The sequence below is a fragment of the Rattus norvegicus genome, chromosome 16, assembly GCF_036323735.1.
Source record: "Rattus norvegicus strain BN/NHsdMcwi chromosome 16, GRCr8, whole genome shotgun sequence".
Lineage (NCBI taxonomy): Eukaryota > Metazoa > Chordata > Mammalia > Rodentia > Muridae > Rattus > Rattus norvegicus.
The window spans coordinates 82,323,409-82,340,084 of record NC_086034.1 but is presented as its reverse complement, the minus strand read 5'-3'; the positions used below and the strand labels follow the sequence as shown (position 1 = coordinate 82,340,084).

The window sequence follows — 16,676 nt, the reverse complement described above, 5'->3', positions numbered from 1 at the left end:
TACCCATGCAGGCTGTGCCTCCTACCCGGACAGGCTGTGCCTCCTACCCGAGCAGGCTGTGCCTCCTACCCATGCAGGCTGTGCCTCCTACCCGAGCAGGCTGTGCCTCCTACCCAGACAGGCTGTGCCTCCTACCCGGGCAGGCTGTGCCTCCTACCCATGCAGGCTGTGCCTCCTACCCAGACAGGCTGTGCCTCCTACCCGGGCAGGCTGTGCCTCCTACCCGGACAGGCTGTGCCTCCTACCCGAGCAGGCTGTGCCTCCTACCCGGGCAGGCTGTGCCTCCTACCCATGCAGGCTGTGCCTCCTACCCGGGCAGGCTGTGCCTCCTACCCGGGCAGGCTGTGCCTCCTACCCATGCAGGCTGTGCCTCCTACCCATGCAGGCTGTGCCTCCTACCCGGGCAGGCTGTGCCTCCTACCCAGACAGGCTGTGCCTCCTACCCGGGCAGGCTGTGCCTCCTACCCATGCAGGCTGTGCCTCCTACCCAGACAGGCTGTGCCTCCTACCCGGGCAGGCTGTGCCTCCTACCCGGACAGGCTGTGCCTCCTACCCGAGCAGGCTGTGCCTCCTACCCAGACAGGCTGTGCCTCCTACCCGGGCAGGCTGTGCCTCCTACCCGTCCAGGCTGTGCCTCCTACCCGAGCAGGCTGTGCCTCCTACCCGAGCAGGCTGTGCCTCCTACCCGAGCAGGCTGTGCCTCCTACCCGGGCAGGCTGTGCCTCCTACCCGGGCAGGCTGTGCCTCCTACCCAGACAGGCTGTGCCTCCTACCCGGGCAGGCTGTGCCTCCTACCCGTCCAGGCTGTGCCTCCTACCCGAGCAGGCTGTGCCTCCTACCCGAGCAGGCTGTGCCTCCTACCCATGCAGGCTGTGCCTCCTACCCAGACAGGCTGTGTTTGATCATGATGCAAGAGAGATGCAAGAGAGATAGCCCAAGCTATGAACTTGGAACTCAGATTATCTTATGTTAAAACTCAGGGTAGGGAGAAACTTGTATTCTCGAGAAATGTAGGATTCTAGGTCAACGGTGAAACCCAACCCAAGGCCTTTTTATCAGAATCAGAGTATCAGGCTACAGGAGAGTTTTCACGAGACTCGGAACATCCGAGAAGAAAAAGCTGCAGAGTGGTGTGCTCCCACAACTGACCTCACAGAGCCAGGGGCAGAACAAGGGGGTGCTGGACCCCTGACAGAGAGGGCTGCTTGCAGGCTCCTGTCCACTGAGGTAAACCATGAGAACACATACACACCTGCGTCCGAGCTCAAAGACACACACAGTGTGAGAAGCTCAGGCAGGGAAAAAGCTGTGGGTTCTGCTATAAGCACTGTGAAATGCTCACCAGAGAAGAGTCTGCTGTTTCCTGTTTGCGTGGGGTGTGTATGTATAAGACAGACAGACAGACGGATGGACACAGACAGACAGATGGATGGACACACAGAGAGACAGACAGACAGACAGACAGACAGACACTCTGCAGCTATTCCAGTGGATAGCTCCTGTGTTCACAGTTCATCTCTGGGAGATGATCAGAATGGCTCACCACAGAGAACTGGGGCCTGGACACACTTTGAGCCCCTTACCCGAGTGTGTCCCCCATCCTCTCAGGCTACTGTGTGGAAAGAAGGCAGTGATGGTGACGCTCCTTACCACAGCCCTCGTTGGGCCAAGAAAAAGATGTGAGTCCACTGGTTCATTTGAGGCATGTCCGTGGCAGGCACCTGCTGAAAAACACTTCCATGTCTAAACTGGAAGAGCTGCTGCAGGCATGGGGGTGTTGATTCACGCTCCTATCTTTGGCCTCCATGGTGCCCTCTCGCCTTGGTAGGTATTAAGTATAGGGCAATGGTAGTTCCCATTAGTCTGAGAACAGAAGGAAGGGCATAGGCACTAGTGAGAAGAGGTTAGATGTTACCACCCACATAACAGACTGGTTAGGAAAGGACCAAATGCACAGATGGGCCAAAAGCAATCCACAAAGAGGGCAAGTTTCAGGTACATCCTGTACCATAGGAAGCACTGGGTGGCTCTGGGTGAAGGTGGATGTGGGCAGCCCCCAAGTCGTAACAAGCGTCTGTCTCCAAATTCCGTATTATAGGGTACTGGTGAGACCGCAGGGTCAGAGTAAAGGCATCTGCACAAAGAGAGTGGTGAGGCTGAAGAAAATACTCCCTCCGTAGGAGACCAGACAGAATTGGCCTGCGAATGGAATTCTATACCACAGGTAACATGGAAGAGAGAAACAAAGCAGCAGCCATGTTTGTAACCTACAGAGTTCAGCTGGCTAAGAATGTGGGCGAGCGGGTGAGCACCACGGTCCACAGCAAGCACTTACTCAGTACTCCAGAGCAGAGAGGCAGTTTGCAAAAGACACTGCTTTCCACTGAGTTATAAGGAGAGTTATCAGAGTCCCTCATGTTAGCATTTTGTTTAAGCTCCACCCCACGGTAGAGCAATAGCCAGGTGTGCCTGACTCACGATAAAAGCCCCCCACCCGCCTTTCTCTGTCTCTACTACCCTCTCAACTCCCCTCCCCATGCCCTGAATAAACCCTTCTATACTATAGTGTCCTGTGGCTGGTCCCTCAGGGGTAAGGGATACCTCACCATGGGCACGCTGAGGCACCCTGTTCCCCCACACCTAACTACACCTCCACAGAACATATCCAACGCCCCTTTATTCTTTTACAAAACATCACCTCAGATCTACCCTGAGCCCTTGACCTGGAGCTAAGAGACTAAACAAAAACAGGATGTGACCAGATAACCAGTACTTCATGGAGGCTAAGGTTGGGAAGAGTCAAATAGCTGTTCTCGAAGCCCAGACTTGTGTGTTGCTTATAGAAATTATATGCTGATCAGTAGCTCAGGTGCTCTGGGACATCTCCAAGGTTGCCTGGAACAGGAGCAGCATCCACAGGCGGTCACAGAGACACAATGTCACACCAACAGCCAGAGGGACGTCCTGAGACTCAGGTAGGACCTCAAGTCCCTAAGCCACAGGACTCAGGTTCCTAGCAGACAGCTACTGGATATGGAGGAGCTCCCTGAGGATGCAGTCCCTGCTCGGGGACCTCCGGTCTTCCCCCTTCTCATCCTCCAACCTCCCTTTGTCTCTTCCCAGTAGAACACTGCCACAAGTCCTTTCTACTTTCCTAAGAGGCAGAAATGAAGAGTCCAACTAATGGCTTTTTCTAGAAACTATTGCTCTAGAGTTCTTTCCCTCCTCTTCCTCCTCTTCCTCCTCCTCCTCCTCTTCCTCCTCCTCCCCTCTTCTCCTTCTCCTGCTCCTTCTCCTTCTCCTTCTTCCTCCTCCTCCTTCCCCCCCCCCTCTGTGAGAAATGGAAATTGCTCAGCAACACAGACACCAAGCAAGAAGAGAGGGATGCACATGAGTGCCAAGGACAGACAGATCTGGACAGACGGACAGAACAGCATCCGTCTTCTTCTTCCAGTCACTTTGCTCATTACTCAGAACATGGAGTGACTAGAAAAGAACCGAGCCTGCAGTTCTCACCCATCCTTATGGCTGCAGAGGCTTCATGAGCTTGAATGTGCAGTCTCAAAGCCGGACCCTGGGAAGCACTTGCTCCCCTGAGGCTGCTGTCTCTAGACTGTCTGGAAGGCAAGTTAGAATGAGCCAGGACCACCACAGACCCCGAAGGTGCCCTAGGGTTGCACCCCAGGCTAGGAATATACCTCCACTGTGTGTGATCCAAATCTCGAACCCACCGCTTTTCCATACATTAACCAGAAACAAACACAAGGAAAGGCAGTGTGCAGAAAGTGTAAAATGGGCACAGATCTGCAGGTTACGAGGCTTCACAATTAAAGGAAGACCTACCAGCTTGGGAAGCCAGAGTCAGGCATCTGGAGGAAGAGGATAAACCGCAGTGGATTTACCAAGGAGGAAACCACCAGACGCCTGTCCTCACTGTGGTACCCCCACCCCCACCCCACTGCCTGCAGCCAAGGCAGCAGGGCCAGCACTGGAGACTCGGTAGCTCGCACTCATAAACATGGTTCTGTAAATAGCATTATGTAAATAGGTCTGGCCGATTTCAATAGAAGATAAAACAAGACAGGAAAAAAAATCCAGATTTCCTGGGCTTAAAAAAAGTAGACTGAAACTGCAGGAGAGGAGGGGTCAGGTGAAATGGAGGATGTACTACAGTACCAGGAAGGCAGAAGTGAGAAGCAACCCAGGGGCATGTGGGTAGACACACTGGGAGAGCAGCTCTGGGGACCCAAAGGGCCTGGACAGCAGAGATTCTCAGGCAGAAGTACCATCCTGGGCGAGAAGGAGAAAGAACACAAACGCTGGTCACCAGCTTCAACTGGAGCTCCAGTTCCTCAGGGCCAACTTCCTGCCACTTTGACAGCGGGGCTTTGACAGTGGGGCTGGCCTCGACAGTAGTTTTTCTGCCTAGACTTTTGACACCTTTGCCCGAGACTGCACAGAGGGCATTACTTATTTTCAGCTTTTTTTACTTGACATGTGTGATTTATCCACTTGCTTTTTTGCCTTTCCGGGATCTTTTCTTTCCTCCTGCTACAAAACACCAGTCATATTCTTGGCCCAGAGCCCAGTGTCCTGAGCCACACTGGTCTTCCTGTCCTCGGCCAGGCCAATCTCCATCCCACTCTAAAGGTGCCCAGGCAGGAAGTGGGAAGGGACAGAATTTACAGTCGGGGCGCGCTGGACTCACCGTCCACAGCGAAGTGCAGACACAACACGCATTGTGTTCCCGGCTTTCTCGTGCAACATTAAGGCAGTCCAGAACACCTGTCCTCTCACCCCCCAAAATCCTATTTTCTTTTTTTTTTCCGGAGCTGGGGACCGAACCCAGGGCCTTGCGCTTGCTAGGCAGGCGCTCTACCACTGAGCTAAATCCCCAACCCCAAATCCTATTTTCAATGTCCACTCTCAGATGTGAAACCAGGTATCAATTACACTACAATTTTAAGTATTTGCAACCACAATATTGTGACAAGTTAGAACAGGAACCTACTTGTACTGTAAGTCAAAGAATTCAGTTAAATAAAAATGTCGAAACAAATCACATCTAATACACAGACCAAAGGTCTATGATCGGTGTTTACAAATCATAGCAATAATGTAAATTACTATTACAAAATGAACGTAGCGAGGAAAGGTGCGCATGCTTATTAGACTAAGAAGAGTAAGGGCAATCTCGCCTCTTTAGACAATCCTCCGAGCCCTCTGAAGAACACAGAATGCAGGCAAGCAGCCATGGTAACCCCACCTGCAGGTCTTTAGAAGCAGAGCCAGAGGGGACTGAGGCTCGGCAGCCCTGGCTCAGAGCTGTGCTGTGACCCTCACAGGAAGCAGATGGATGCGAATGCTTAAAGAAAAGACCGCAAACCAGCGACCTGAGCTCCTACCTCAAGGGCTGGAGAAAGAAGACAAGTGAATCAGGAGCAGGCAGAGGGAAGAAACAAACACCAGGACAGGAATGGAGGGACAGAAAATAATGCAGGAGAAATTGGAAAAACTGATGTATGTGAGGGGCTGGAGAGATGGCTCAGGGGTTAAGAGCACTGACTGCTCTCCCAAAGGTCCTGAGTTCAATTCCCAGCAACCACATGGTGGCTCACAACCATCTGTAATGAGATCTGATGCCCTCTTCTGGTGTCTGAAGACAGTGACAGTGTACTCAAATACATAAAATAAGCAAATAAAAAATGTATGTGAATGCTGTGCTTGAGGTCCCAGGTACTGAGACAAAAAGATCATTTGAGCCTTAAATTCAAGATCAGCCTGGCTAAAACACCGGATAATCTGACTCAAAGAGTATTGTAAACAAAACTGATACGTTTAATTAAACTAAGGAAACAAAGATTCACATTGCTCAGGCTAAGAATGAGAAATGAAACATTACTCCAGAACAGAATGAGTAGCTGTGAATCGATGTAACTTATATTAAAATGGACAGATTCCTGGGAACGCAAAGGACTAGGCATTTCAAGAAGAAGTAGAAAATCTGAACAGATCTAAAACAAGCAAAGAGGGAACTAGCAGTAAAAAAAATGTCTCCAGGGCTGGAGAGATGGCTTAGAGGTTAAGAGCACTGACGGCTCTTCCAGAGGTCAATTCCCAGCAACCACATGGTTGCTCGCAGCCATTTGCAATGGGATCTGTGATGGTTCTGATGCCCTCTTCTGGTGTGTCTGAAGACAGCTGCAGTGTATTCATATACATAAAATAAAGAAATCTTTAAAAAATTAACATATCCCCCAAAATTAACATTAATATATCCCCCCAAATAAAAATGTAGTATTTTCTAACTCAATCTGTGGTGAAAGTATAACCTAGATACCCAAACCCTGCAGTAAAAGACAGCTGCGGACCATACGCCATAGATGTAGAAAATCCGCAACAACATGCTAGTGAGGTATCACGTGAGCTGGGGCACACCTTTGATCCCAGCACTCAAGAGGCAGACACAGGTGGATCTCTGTGAGTCTGGGGCCAGCCTGGTCTCTATATAAAGTTCCAGCCCAGCCAGGACTACACAGTAAGACCCTGTTTCAAAAACAAAACCAAAGACCTGGTAAGTGGAATGTAAAACCTCATTATTAAAAGCATCATGCACCTGGTCAATTGGCTGTTGCGCCAGTAGTGTGACACTGGGCAGACATCTGGAACTCAGTTATGCACCACGGCAAGAAAATAAGAAATAGAATTCACACGATCAGATATGGGAAAGCCAGGTCAGAATCTACCATCTTCTCATGATAAAAGTACTCAGCTCCAAGGTAATAAAGGAAACCCCGCAGCTGTCTTCACACTCGGTGGTGAAATACCCAAGGCTCTCCCTGTAGAATCAGGAGCAAGGAGAGAAGGCTAGCTCTTGCTGCTGTTCCTGCCCAGCAGTGTGCTGGGGGCCCCAAAGGGAAATCAGTCAAAAGAAACCAGAGGCATCAAGACTGCAAGAAAAGTAAAACTGTCCCCATGTGCGGAAGCATTATCTCTTACAACCTATAGAGGATAAGCAACATCAGATAGACAATCAAGATATTAGAATATACTTCTTAGACACCAGCAAGAACAATACAAAAATCAAATTAAAGCAATTCTACTTCCAATTGTATTAAAATAACTAGAAATAAAGATGGCAAGGTTTCATATTTAGTCAATGGAAATCATAAATTTTTTTAAAAAAAGAGTCTTGCAAGATCTGAACAAATGAAGAATTGTCTCATATTTTATGAATCAGAAGGACTGCTAACTTAGCGATGTTCCCGAAACTGATCTACAGATTCAGTCCCTGTGGGAGTCTCGGCTGCCTTCTCTGCAAACAGTGATAAACTGGTTCTAAGACGCATATGGAAAAACGAAGAATTCCAACACAAAATTAGCCTAGAAAAATAATTACACAGAGGAGCGAAGGTTCTCATCTCAAGACTCCATACACTGCAAGCAGCGATCAAGACAGGTTCTGGGGCATGCGCCCTGGGGGTCCGGGAAAGACGGCAATGGCACGGCCAACTGACTTCCCAGAACGTCTCTGTGACAATTCAGTAAAACAGGTGATCTTTTCAACAAATGTGACAGCCAACTGCATGCCCAGGATTAACAGACCCTTACTTCCTACGTACCACATACAATGAGAAGGCACACAGGACACGTGAAAGACCTCAAGGTCTTCGACTCTTTTTTTTTTTTTTTGGTTTTTTTGGTTCTTTTTTTCGGAGCTGGGGGCCAAACCCAGGGCCTTGCGCTTCCTAGGCAAGCGCTCTACCACTGAGCTAAATCCCCAGCCCAGGTCTTCGACTCTTTAAGGCAATTAGGGTGACTCTGACTCTGGAAGAGAGATTCAAACCAGAAACAACAAGAGTAAAAACGTGCCTCACATGATATGAAGAGACAAGAGAGAGTCTACTGTCCAAAAGGTAGCTTTGGAAATCTGGTACAGGCAGGCAAGAGGCTTCTATTGAGAGTGTATGAGAACTTCACATTTCAGCAGTGAAATTATGAGTCTTTCAGCCAGGTGGTGGCACACGCCCACTATCCCAGCACTCCGGAAGCAGAGGCAAGTGAATTGGAGGCCAGCCTGGGCTACAGTGCGGAATTGCCAAACAAAACGAAAGTTATGAATGGCTGATTCCTTTTGAGGGGTAGAGACCAGACTGAAAGTCTCGGTAGCTGCCAAGGAAATATAAAATGAGATTGAAGACTACTTCACGCCCACTGGGGTCGTTACAATAGAAGATCAGCTATGAACAGGGTTTGATAGGAATAGAGGGCACCCAGAATCCTCACGCACGGCTGACAGGATGGAAACTGGTCCAGCCTTTGGGATAGCAGTTTCCGTGCTAGGTGCGTGAGGCCAGACAGAAAACCCACACAGTTACACGACTCCATATATGTGACATTCCCAAGCAGGAAAAGCCACAGCAGCAGAAAGTTCTGTGGTTCCCTTAGGCTGTGAGGAGACTCGAGCCCAGGCCTCACAGCTGTGGAGTACAGTGCCCCTTCAGCTTCTAAAGCTCCCTGCACCAATGAACGCATTAAAAACACCGCCCCACTGCCATATTTCATGGTAAAGCACGATATTTTATGAATGATACCTCAGCAGTGCTTTTAAAATGAAAATGCGTGGGGCTAGAGAGATGGCTCAGGGGTTAAGAGCAATGACTACTCTTCTAGAGGTCCTGGGTTCAAATCCCAGCAACAACATGGTGGCTCACAACCATCTGTAGTCAGATCTGATGCCCTCTTCTGGTGTGTCTGAAGACAGTGACAGTGTACTCATATAGATAAAATAAATCTTAAAAAACATAGAAAAGAAAATGCACACCCAGGCACACTGAAACGCTGGGGGAATCCAGACCCCCCAAAGGAGATGTCCAGAAGTCGCACATCAGAGTCTAGAAGGAGACGGCCCAATGCAGCAAGCTCAAACATTCTGAGCCCTAACTGGATGGATACTGACACATCTATTTAACAGTAACTTCAGTGAGAAGAGAAAGGAGAAGAAAGCAGGTTGCAGGAGAACAAGGGTAACTGTATCTTGTTAGCTTTCTATATGAAGGACTGTACAATACAAAAAGAACCTAAGGCTTTAATCTTGGACTTGGAGCCTCTGGAGCCCAGGAGATAATCGTGGGCTGTGTGAGACATCAGCTTTTTCTTTTCTTTTCTTTTCTTTTTTTTTGTGGAGGCCACCCAGATAGGCCAAAACAGACGGCCATACAACGTAAAGCCAGAGACGTACAGAGAGTGAAGAAGTGCTTGGCTCAGATAGAAATCTGGAGCTGGGGTTAGAGAGATGGCTCAGTGGGGTTAAGAGCACTGACTGCTCTTCCAGAGGTCCTGGGTTCAAATTCCAGCAACCACATGGTGACTCACAACCATCTGTAATGGGATCCAATGCCCTCTTCTGGTGTCTAAGACACACAGTGTACTCATATACATTAAATAAATAAATACTTTAAAAAAAAAAGTCTGCAGCTGATGTGCATAGGTCAATCTCTTTGAAAAGGACTCATGGGAAATGGAATTATGTGTTGGCTGTGGAGGCAGGTGGGAAGTTTCCACTTTACTCCCTCAGACAGGATACCAGGGTCTCCTTAGTAGACTTACAAGTGAATCCAAGCACAAATGCTGTACTTTACAATCCTCCGTCCGTCCGTCCGTCCATCCCAAATCCACACCAATGAGCGCTTCTCCGCAGAGACCCTGGGGCTCCCACAAAGGATGGTGTGAGCAATCTGAACAAAGAGGGTCACCCCGATTCTTCCCATCACTAAATCTGAGTTGGTGGAGGGATATATTTCAATGCCTTACACAGACTAACAGGAAAACGTGTCACACTTTCCTGGTTTGTTTGTAAGGGTATTAATTCACGGTTTAAATGTCGAATCCCTACGGTTAGCTCAGGGTCAGGGAGCAGCCAGGAGCCAGTTTTAAAAACGGCTGAGCAAGTGCAGAAAGACCTACTTAGGCAGATGCCACACGGTTACCTAATCTCGAGTGGACTCGCACAGCCTTGAGTGATTTGCAGCTAGAACAGCACGTGCTTCATGGAACTCAGCACAGAAGAGAGCAGTGCAAGATAAATACAAGTACCTGGCGTTGACGAGCGAATGCACATTTGCAAACAAATTTATGCATCTGCCTAAGTGTTTGACGGATATGAAAAAGCTTAACAATACATCTTTTGAGACAGGAGTTACGACCTAACAACATCCAGAAATCTTGTACTATGTGCATTCTCAGCTTTAATTTTTAAAGTAGACATTAGATTTATTAAAAACGTATCTCCCCTTATGGGATGGCTGTAATGAATAGTTCTTACAAGCCTCACTGAATTTTGTATTATGTTTATTACATATTTATATTAAGTTATATTTATGTTTTAATGCAAACAGATGTCTCTTTTCTTTTTAATCTCTTATTTTCTATTTCCATTATAATGTTTATTTTTTAACATTTTGTGGTGCGTGTAAGCAATGAATCGCAATAATATCACCCACCCATCTCCCCCAGAGCTCACACATAAATATCCAGCACGTTCTAACTCCCAACTTAATGTTCATATTTTTTGATAACCCACTCAAGTCCAATTAGTGCCACCCATATTTATTTTCAACAACAACAACAACAACAACAAGCCAATAATCTAAAAAAGTGTAGAGAAATTTGTTCCCCTGTGTAAAAATTAGTCTGGGCAGTGGTGAAGAGAGGGCATCAGTGGGAACAGTGGGAACCTGGGGTGTGGGAAGCTGCCCAGGTACAAGTGCTCATTCTGCAAGCAGAGCAGTGCTCCTGGACTGCCAGTGCTCCGACAGGAGCTGTGGGATGGAATTGGGAGGAAGCACGCTGGGAAATGGTAAAAAAACAAAAACAAAAACAAAACAAAACAAACAAAAAACAAGAGAGACCTGCTTGCCAACGTGGAAAGCAAGAAGTGACTCAAAAGTTGTCCTCTGACCTCCTCATGCACACTTGCCTGCACTCACAGTTCACACACACACATGTACACACACATATGTATACACACATGTACATAAACACACACACACACACACACACACACACACACACACACACACACTCTCCCCGACAACCCAATAGACACATTCTCTTACTTGAACGAGCAGAAATGTGATTCTACAAAAAGCTTGCCCTGCCTGTTTACAGAACTTCAGCAACAGCTACCCAAGGTTGGAAGGAAGCAACAAGATGTTCTGAAGGTAAACAGGTAACCGGTCTCCCGAGACAAAGGGATAGTATTCAGCGCCAAAAATAAACTTACTACTGAACCATGAAAAGGCACATGAAGTAATCTTAAACACATATTCCTGGCTAGAAGATGATTAAAAAAAAAAAAACAAAAAACTAAAGGCTGCGAACAAATTTAAGAGTTGAGGTTTAGTTACAAAACTTGAACGCTAGTAAAGTAAAAGGTAGGTAACTAGGAATACCAAAAAGTAACTTCTCGAATGTAAATTCAGATACAAACTGTACTTAAAACCTCACAGCCATCAGCTGGTAAGGTTATTACATTCCCAAGAAATGTCTTACAATGAAACTTCATTCCTAACAAATGTTCTTTTGCTCCAACTAGGGGAGAAGCAATTTCGGGATTACTTCCAAGTTTTCAAAAGAAAGATTTGCAACAGCCACAGTTTTCACAATATCTTTCAAAAAATAATATGGTAACTTCATGCCTAAAAAAGTTGCTTGCTTTGTGACCCAAATTTCCTAGCACATGAGAGGGAATGAAAAGTGTACCGAGGTGGGTGTGGAAGCCTCATACAGATCCACCTGGGATCCTGTTAATTAAAAAATTCTAGACATTCCAAGCATATCTCGACACTTGTCGGGCCAAAGCTTTTTTTGTATAAAGGTCTCTGATCTCTTCTTCCGGGGGAGGGGGGCGAGACGGGATCAAAGGCTTAAAAAGAGGAAATACGTGTTGTGCAAATAAATACCCACTTTATACTCGCTATAGTCCCCAGAAGAAAAAGGAAAGGAAAAAACAAAAACAAAAAAACCAAGCTTTTAAGTCTGAGCGAACGGTCGTCCCGGGCACCATGATTCAGGACTTCTCTGTCTCTCCCACTCCGGAATAGAAATACCTGGCCTGGAAGCGGTCACTCCGCGTCCCCGGTGTCTCAGGCCGAACCCTAGAGCCCTTGTGGCAGTAGAGCGAAGGGCAGCGTCGCCAGCCAGTGCAGAAAGTGCTCGGGGTACGGGTCCCCGCGGTACCCCACACATGCTGGCTCTGGGGCCCAGGACCTGCAGGATCCGGGCATTAATCAAAGGTGTCCTCCGGGGCCAGTCTCCTCGCAGCCCGGAGATGCGTCGGGTCCCTGCCAACTCCGCAGCCGGCATGCGACCCCATGCACCTGCACTTGGCCTCCAGAACACCCCACGGCCCGCACCTGCGCCCCCACGCGTGTCCTCACCGGCGCCTGAGCGGCTGCTGATGCCGGCGATGCCCCTCGCAGCACGTCCTCTTCCTCGGGGGGCTCGTCCAGAAGCACTCGACTTCGGCTCAGCTTCCACATCTCGGGTGCTTGTCCGCTCGGCGCAGCGTCGCTCCCGGACTGAGGGAGGACGCCCGGCCGGCCGCGGCGCTGGGACAGTGCGGAGGACTGGGCGGGGAGGGGCGGTCAGCTGCGGGCCGCCATCCCCTGCCCGCCCCCAGGCCCGCCCCCCAGACCCTCCTCCAGCCTTCAGGTCCCTCAGGCCCCCTGCCCCCTGGCCCTCCCCGACTCTGACACTCAGCCCGCAGGTCCCCTGCTTCTCCAGGGCAGCCCCAAGCTCCTTAAGAAAGCCCCCAGGGGAACTCAGCCGGACGAGTGCTTTACCGAGGGACCAAGAACCCGGGCGCACAAAACCCACGTGACATTTCACACCGGCGGCCCCTCAACTCCCGGCCCACCGCTCACCCAGCCCGATGGGCGTGGTCCATCCTGGATCACCACGGCAACGCCGAGGTGGGGCCACGCAATACGCATGCTCGCCCCGTTGGTGCTACGGGGGCCAAGGGCGGGGCTTCGCTGACTGCAGACTGAGGGGTAGTAGTCTATGCTGGTCCTTGAAGGTCTATCAATGGATATGGACCACCGAAGTTGGGGGGTGGGGCACCTGCAAGGGAGGTGGGTGGTAGGGAAAGAGAAGGGTTCCTTCATAGACAACGGTGACCACTCAGTGTAGCCAATCGGTGTGCTCTGGCCTAAGAGATCTTATCTTTAAAGTGGAAAGTGGTAAAGACACCAACTTGACTTCTGGCCTTTGTAAACACTCACACATGGACTTGAACCTACACCCGCTATGTCCTACACTGTACCCACATAACAGATAAGCAAAACTGCCCACAGCTGTGTGCTTTTGGGAGAGGACAGCACTGTAGGTAAACTACAAGATGCCTTCTTGACATTCTTCAAGTGTTTGAGTACATTAAGGGTGTACACACAGTGAGAACCTTCTCAAGTCAGCCCAGACCTGGCCTGTCTGGGACAATTCAGGGCTTGCGGTAACGAAGGACAAGTCGCCGCAGGGTACTACATTAATGCTAAATTTTAGACTGCTTTAAAGCAGCACTCAACTCCTTCGGTGGAAGAGCTCGATGGTTAGGAAGGGAACCGGGTAAGTAGAGATGGTGGCTCTGCAAAGGACGTGATGTGGGTCGCTGACCCCCTCATCTCTGAGCCACACTATTGTCAAAGTTTGTAAGAGGGTTCTTATACAGTCCGGCATCAGAAAAACAGTCTTCATACATGCAAATTCATCTTGGGATCTAGAAAGATCTTGCCCGACAGTCCTCCCCTGAACATTCAGTTGGAGGAAGCTGCAGGTTTTAGGCTGAATTTGCCTTTATTGAAATAAAATAGAACTCATTGATGTAGACATTCTTTTTTTTACTTAGATACATATCGGCCGTGTCGCCTCACTCTGTGTGCCAACTGCCAAAGGCCTGACTTACTGAGATATGAGTGGGCTGACACTTAACAGCTCTTGTCAAAGGAGAGAAGGATTTGCCTCTGAGACAAACGACCGGTGTGGCTCAGGACACGGATTCAGGTTGGCGTGACGGACGTGTCACACCATGGAAGAAGGGTCCCGAAGGGTTATTGTCACAAAACAAAAAGAAGTCAGCACTTTTTCTGTGTTTCCCAGTGATCTTAGATGAGCCCTGTGACCCTGTCATGAGACCCCCTATGAAAGGGTCCTTCGACCCCCATAGGGGTCTCGACCCACACGCTGAAACTGCTGCTCTATGCAGCCAAAGTTAGCAGCTGCTGGGTCTTTGATATGGAGACCGCCTCTTCAGAGAACTCTAGTTCACAGATAATGGGCAGGAGGGGACAGTCATCATGAACAGGACGTAAGTATCTATTGGGAAGCACAGAGGTCCTTTCTGTCCCTTTCTGTCCGAGGGTAACCTGAGCACGATTTCTCTACTACATGTAGAGCTTCCCAGAAAGAAGGATGACCATGGCGGTGCAGTGACAGAGGCCTCAGCTACCAGCCACAGGCACTGCTTTGTTCTTCCCTTATTCGGTGAGCAGTGTTCACTTTCAACAGTCTGAGAGCAGAGTGGAAGTGTCCTCCGCATCCTTGAAGGCCTCCCCACCCACAGGCCAGGGCTAGTGGCTTCCTCCTCCTGGCACTCGCCCTCCCTTCTCGTTCCCAGAGCAGCCAAAGGCCAAGGTCTTTTCATTATTTCCCGTTTCCTCCTCGGGAAATTATATGATTATAATAAAATACCAAAAAGAATAGTAGCTACATTTGCCCTTCCTTAGCGGAGTCTATTTTTAAAAGCACCTCTGTGTCTGGTGTCTTAGGTGAATCACTCCCGGGTCTTCTCTATCAAGGGTAATCTTTATTCCCTCCTTAAAAGTCATAATCATTTTAAAGGTGTTAAAGATCACTCAGGGCACTTGGTAAAACAGTGAGGAAGGCTGTATTCAGAACCACCTCAACAGACTCTCCGCAGACTACCGCAGGGGGTCTCACAGAGGGAAAGTGTGGTTCAACCCAATACAGTGGGGAAAAGTAGGGAGGAAGTCTGTTTGTGCTCCTGGGTGTATGCGTACATGCATGAAGTCCCTAAGAGGAGACGTCAGGGGTGCGGTGGGGTGGGGTGGGGAGGGGTATTCTAGCTCAACTGACCTGAGTGACCTGATTCTTGCTGAAGGCAGGGGAGGAGAGAAGACACCACCCAGGGGTTGTAAAGGATCAAGTATCTAGAATGAGGGTGCGGGATAAACAGAGTCAGCAGCATTCTTTGCTTCAGTGCTGCCAATGGACCCAGCATCTGGCAGGTAATAAACGCATACTCTTATCACCGAGCTACCTCCCAAGATACATTCCCTAGCCCACACGGGCTTTTAGTCAGGCTTCTTTCAGCCCTAAGAGGCTGGAGAGTGAAGCCATGGTCCTACCTGCTGAAAGGGTTCAGAGATGACGGTTTGAGTCTGACAAGGTGGAGTCCGCCATCTGAGGTCCCTTAGGAACACACTCCCCACCAAGCCACTTTGGTTTGCTATGGACCAGCCAAACCCCTGTCTGGGGTTGGTGCCTGGGATATTTGCTGGGTGGATACCTGGGGTTTGCTGGTGATCCAGCATTTTAAAAGAAAACAAAGTACAGCTAATGGTTGCCAAGCATTATCTGAGTCCGTAGGGCATCTTAGATTGTATTTGAACAGCCAGGAGGTGGACAACAGGGTTGTGTAAAGGTAGCCCCACTTCTGCCTAGGACTCTGGGAAAATGGCAGCTTTCACGCAGTCTCCAAAGTAGTCGGGTAGGGAAGCAGGAGAGGGAAGCTTTGGGTTGTGGTGCTGTGGCAGATGTGGGGGTAAACAGGGGAAACTGAGGCTCTTTATGGGGTGCTACAGTTTTCTACTGAAGCAAAATCTTCTCAAACAGTCTCCTTGTCGGTCAAAAAATAAGCCAAGCCTCTGGACCTTGAGATTTATGCCGGTACCTTCACACAGACTCTGGTTATTCCTGCTTACAGACCTGCTCTCGATGGATTTTGACCAATCATTTACATGAGTGCAGAACCTTAATCTAGTTATAGTGCCACAACAAAACGTCTTATGCCGAGTGGCTTAAGGGACTATTAATATTTTTTTCCCACAGTTCTAGAGACTAGCAGATTCCCTGATCACCAAAAGTCTGCTGCCTCCCTTCCGTGTTCTCAATGGGAAAGGACAGACGACTCTCTGGGGCTTCCATTTCAGGGCCCTAATACTATCCTGAGGCTCTGAACCACGACCCAAGGCCTCACATCCTTGAAGTCTCCTTGAGGATTAAGACTAAAGCTTATGAACTTGGGGAGAACACAAACATTCACACACAGCTAGAAAGTAATTCACGAGGAAGCTGCTTCAAGTTATTTTGCTGGACTCCACCTCCACCCCCACCCCAGAATCTAGGGAACCTTAGATTTGTCTTTTTTTTTTTTTCCTTTTCTTTTTTTCCAGAGCTGGGGATCGAACCAGATTTGTCTTTTAAAAAGCTATCCCAGGGGGTTGGGGATTTAGCTCAGTGGTAGAGCGCTTGCCCTGGGTTCGGTCCCCAGCTCCGGAAAAAAAAGAAAAGAAAAGAAAAGAAAAAAAAAAGCTATCCCAGATTACGAAATGAAGTCATGAGTTTCAGCACCAGACCTTGCTTTCATACCACTGACA

At 48.9% G+C, this 16,676-nt stretch overlaps 1 protein-coding gene and 1 long non-coding RNA gene across 5 annotated transcripts in view; one reads left to right on the top strand and one right to left on the bottom strand.

Moving 5' to 3' along the window:
- Positions 1 to 13,248, bottom strand: part of Tdrp (testis development related protein) — a 28,025-nt gene extending 14,777 nt beyond the window's left edge. The window contains exons 1-2 of one of the 4 annotated variants that reach the window (XM_063275650.1): positions 12,927 to 13,248; positions 12,417 to 12,629 (exon numbers count right to left, since the gene is read on the bottom strand). In XM_063275650.1, coding sequence (XP_063131720.1) covers positions 12,417 to 12,629; positions 12,927 to 13,169 — 456 coding nt within the window. In that variant the 5' untranslated portion in view covers positions 13,170 to 13,248. Of the gene's footprint in view, positions 1 to 12,416; positions 12,630 to 12,845 lie in introns of all 4 variants that reach the window. The other 3 variants (NM_001100791.2, XM_006253399.3, XM_063275651.1) reach the window with 3 other exon arrangements.
- Positions 13,249 to 13,373: 125 nt separating this feature from the next.
- Positions 13,374 to 14,768, top strand: LOC134482528 (uncharacterized). Its single transcript, XR_010058755.1, has 2 exons — positions 13,374 to 14,365; positions 14,452 to 14,768. It is a non-coding gene; the product is annotated as an uncharacterized LOC134482528 (long non-coding RNA).
- Positions 14,769 to 16,676: the final 1,908 nt, after the last annotated feature.